The 4,252-nt window shown below is 44.7% G+C and overlaps 1 protein-coding gene across 1 annotated transcript; it reads right to left on the bottom strand.

Moving 5' to 3' along the window:
* Positions 1 to 216: 216 nt before the first annotated feature.
* On the bottom strand, positions 217 to 1,300 carry LOC107191464. Its single transcript, XM_015580526.1, has 4 exons — positions 1,179 to 1,300; positions 897 to 1,095; positions 719 to 811; positions 217 to 417 (listed from the first exon to the last, which is right to left on the bottom strand). The coding sequence occupies exons 1-4, from the start codon at positions 1,298 to 1,300 to the stop codon at positions 217 to 219; spliced, it is 615 nt and encodes a 204-aa protein (XP_015436012.1).
* Between the last annotated feature and the right edge of the window lie 2,952 nt (positions 1,301 to 4,252).

Here is a 4,252-nt window from a genome sequence, read left to right on the forward strand (position 1 = left end):
AGTTGAATCGGAACGAACGACAATTGACCTACTATGATTTTGTCTATTGTGAACAAAATGTAACGAAGAAATGTGATATTATGAAGAAATTATGTTACAGTGACATTAATGTATGTACTTACTAAGCGTAAGAATGACGTTTCGGTAGTGTTTAAGTATTGTACACTATGTACAGAAATATTATACGGATGTCGTATATGTACAGTATCGAAAGTTTCATGTAGTTTTCGGTTGTATCGATTGTCGCCTTGGATCAATAGGTTCTGCTCCAGGCCTCACGGTGTTCGACTCGATATCCCGCTCCCTTATGATGCAAATATTTCGTGCTATTTGTTTATACAGTTTCAGGTATATGAAAGAAGTTTTCCTCGATCCCTTTCTCGGACTTGGCGCCGTTCTCTGGTGCACTCGTGCCTCCTGTTCAATATTTACAGCCTGCCATTTCTTTGCGTTCTTATATACATTATTTACATACGTAGCGAGATTTCAGCCAGCAGATTGACGAGTGACACGAAGTCTGAATTAATTGAACGAAATAGAATGAAGATGAAAATGAATTTCTATGTAATTATCGATTATGTAAATTTCCATATTCATCCGCGGTCTACGAACCTCGCCTCACTCGTCCACTCAATGGTTCACTTTTCATCTGCGCAGACTTGAACAAGTCACGAGTAATCATCTCAAGCATCTTCGAATAAAAACTGAAATCGCTTACCAAATTGTCTTTGTTCACCTGACGAATGCATTCGAGGAATGTACAGTAGATTGTCGTAGGATTAATCCTGGTGTTTGGAGTGCTGGTAGCGTTCTATCACAGAAATACTCAGCAATCGATTGTAAAAAAAACCACTAACGTATAATCAAAAAAAGCTTTACAATGGTCGCGCGCTTACGTTCAAATATCGTTGACAGTGGTCGTAATCGGTGTTGTTCAGGTAAAGATCAGCGCAGCTAGACATAGCCACCAGTAAAGGGTAGCCAAGGGGCTGATTGGTTGCCTTGTAGAAGCATCCGTAGCAGGCGTCTTGACGAATCGTGTCTGAGCCCTGTGATTCGTTGCATAGTTGATTCAGAACTTCCGGAATCCTCACACTACAACGGCACACAGTCGCCAGTTCAGTTAATAAATTCACGGTGACGATGTTTAATTGCAGTAAAAACTAAAGGAGAGATACTGTTTAACGGAGGCCAGAGATCCCAGAAACTTGGACAGGCTTTTGTGCATCAGAGGTTCCACTAGGTTAATACTGAGAATCACAAATAACGTTAAAGTAACGATCGCGCGTAATTTCACCATCGTTCTGCACGGTACTCATTGGTTATTTGCCCGGATATTCAGGCAGGTAGGGTGTTATATACCAGAGATGAATCTGATAGGAGTGTGGGGCATATTACTTCCGGCGAAAAGACGTCACTTTCTATATTTTCAGAGGAAATATCGTTTCAGTATTTCAAAGCTGTTATTGTTCCACATTTCATAGTCCCTGCCTTTGTAGAATGTTCGGAGTTATTGTAGTTTGTGATTGTACTATCGTATTATATTTCGACACATGATTCTTTGTTTACAAATTTTCTGCAAAATACTTCAAATTTTTGTTTAAGCACTTGATTCTTGTATCTATGTAATTGATTGAAAAGAAAGGAGGTGTGCATCCGATGCATGATGAGCTATCGAGCGTGATCGCGTTAAACGTTCTTTTTTTTCCTGCCATTCTTACACTTACGAAAGTGTCTGACCATACCGGACTGAATCATGCCTGTTTGTCCATGAACGACGCAATCTACTGTAGAAGAATTCTGAAGAAAAAACCGTAGTTACATATGTGCGGCGACGCGTGGAAACTCGTTGTTGCTACTGGAAATACACTCCGTGTACAGATCGCAGTCTTCATTGCCGCATTTTTCCCGTGACACGTGACATGCCGTGCAGGGACATCGAGCGGTTTATTTACCTTCCGACGGGAAACAGAAAGCTCTTCCCCTCGTTGCTTTGTACTTCCGCTGGGAATAGGGAACAAGGGCATTAACAATAACAGAGCAGCCGCGGAAGAATGTGCAGCGAAATTAATTTTTCAAAAGAATATAGTTTACCCGGCATGCGAGAAGCAAAGGGTCATCGTGCTCGACGTGGGCCTCGATGTTTATCAAACAGGGAGCGTTTATCGAGTTTCCTGGGTTAGATTCTATCTCGAAATAATTGTAACGATCTTCGTCTTCGAGGCAACTTTAAAGGAACAACAAGGTAGCTATCCAGCAACATTTAGTCGTTACTCGAGACTAAAGAGAGGCAAACATCTGGTAAGTCAAGCACTTCTACTTACTCAACGGTTCAGCGGGGAAATGATGATTTTCGGTTCCCTTTAATGAAAGAGGTATTGAGTAACATTATGATGTAAACCGAGACGATTTTTAATTTAAACGACACGTAAAATAATTAAATGAAGTTACGGTACAACCTTAATGTGGCAGTAATTGAGGCATCTACCCTATCTCTCGTTTTGTACATGGCGGAATCGGGCGAACGCGCCCCCCCCCCACTGCCCCTTCGATGATCATCGAGACCTGCGGAAAATGGAGAAAAACACCGGACCGCGGGGTTCTCTGATTTCACATGCGAGGAACCAGGGGTGGAGGGGATGAAAAGTGGAAAGTGGGCCAACGTGTGCGTGTCCGAGACGACACACGTGCCGCAGCTATTTATACGGCAGACGGCCGTAGCAAGGAAGACCTGACGCTTAGGACACGCAGCGAAAAAAGAGGCGAAAGGGGAATACAGGGGAGGGGTGAGGTGTAGAAGCAACGGTGCAACCTCTCTCGATGGATACCAGAATTAGAATGAGTTACGGGATTATTTGGGTTTATGTAATCCGAGAAATTCGTCGCGGCTGACGACGGTGACGTCGGCCGGCGTCGCGGCGTCACTGAATCAAGTGACTTATTGGTTTCTCTCGTATATACGGGGATCCACGGTGTCACGTTGCATCCTCGATGTTGAAACTGGATTTTCACCGTACGCCTTCGTATCGGTCCGACGATGTGTCTGGTTTATCGATGGGGCCGTGTTCTTGTGTGCCAGTGGATCTGTTCTGTGGACGGAAAATGTTCATTCGGATTGTTTGCAGTAAAATCTTATGTAAATACATATCATCATGTTGGAAACGTTTTCTACCCTATTCTGCATTTAATTGTCATCTTACCTGAAAAAAGAGACTGCATGTACTTCGTTCCTCGTTCTAAAATCATCCTGTACACGAACGACGATAGATCCGTTGAACCTCGTAAGTGTTCCCTATTATCTTTCTCGAAATCTCGAAATGTTTCGACCGTCGGCGATATTAAAGGGGAAATAGTAGCCGAGTTCGAGCGTGGACCGGGCACGCCACGCGTAATTGCTCTTTGCGTTACCTGGCTGGCATCTAATTACGGTGTGTGTGTGTGTGCGAGCGTACGAAAGAAATCTCGAGCGCGCACGCGGTCAACAGCAGCATTCTCCACTCCTAATACTTCTCCCCCCTCTCTTTCGTGGCTCTCTGTTTCCCAGCGGACGTTTCGGGAATTCCTTCGCTAAAGACCAATTAAACCGAAACACGATCGCCCTTCTTCGTCGTGCTGACCGCTCGCGATGACAGCTGCATCTCACTGTCAATCAGTGTCCCTCTCTCTCTTCGTTTCGGCGGGCGGTCAATTAAGTGGACACCCGGGGGTAACTCAATCCTTGCGGATGTCCCCGGCACTTTATTTCGAGTCTCGCGAGAATAACGAGGCGGCGGTAACTCAATTTCGCGGAGCGTGTGCGGGAAAAGCGTGCGAGCACGAGCGCGTGAGCGTGAGCCTCCATCTCTCCCTCGTCGGCGTTTTTGTCGGCGACGTTTATTTTCGGCCGCCTCATTCCCGATTCGCCGAATAAATACGTTTTCCACCCGGCGGACCGCGGGGAACTGAGACGGAATAATTTAATCGCGCTGTAGCCTAATAAACCGGCCTGCTCCGTGTTTGGGCCGCGTGCGATCTACCGGGCAAGAACATTGTCCTGCGAAAAGGGTAAACAGACAGTTTTAAATCATCGATTTTGAAGTTACCTGAACGGAAATTCGTTCACGTTTTGTGGATACCTGTTAGATTCTAAATGAAATAAAAACTCTCGTTGAATTTTCAAGCGTAATAGCTTTCGACGATTGTGTGTGCTCTAAGTGCATAAAATTCCCAATCTGTTATATTTAGTATTTTTGAATCGGTATCGGTACAACCT

The sequence above is a fragment of the Dufourea novaeangliae genome, unplaced genomic scaffold, assembly GCF_001272555.1.
Source record: "Dufourea novaeangliae isolate 0120121106 unplaced genomic scaffold, ASM127255v1 scaffold7, whole genome shotgun sequence".
In the NCBI taxonomy this organism is placed as follows: domain Eukaryota; kingdom Metazoa; phylum Arthropoda; class Insecta; order Hymenoptera; family Halictidae; genus Dufourea; species Dufourea novaeangliae.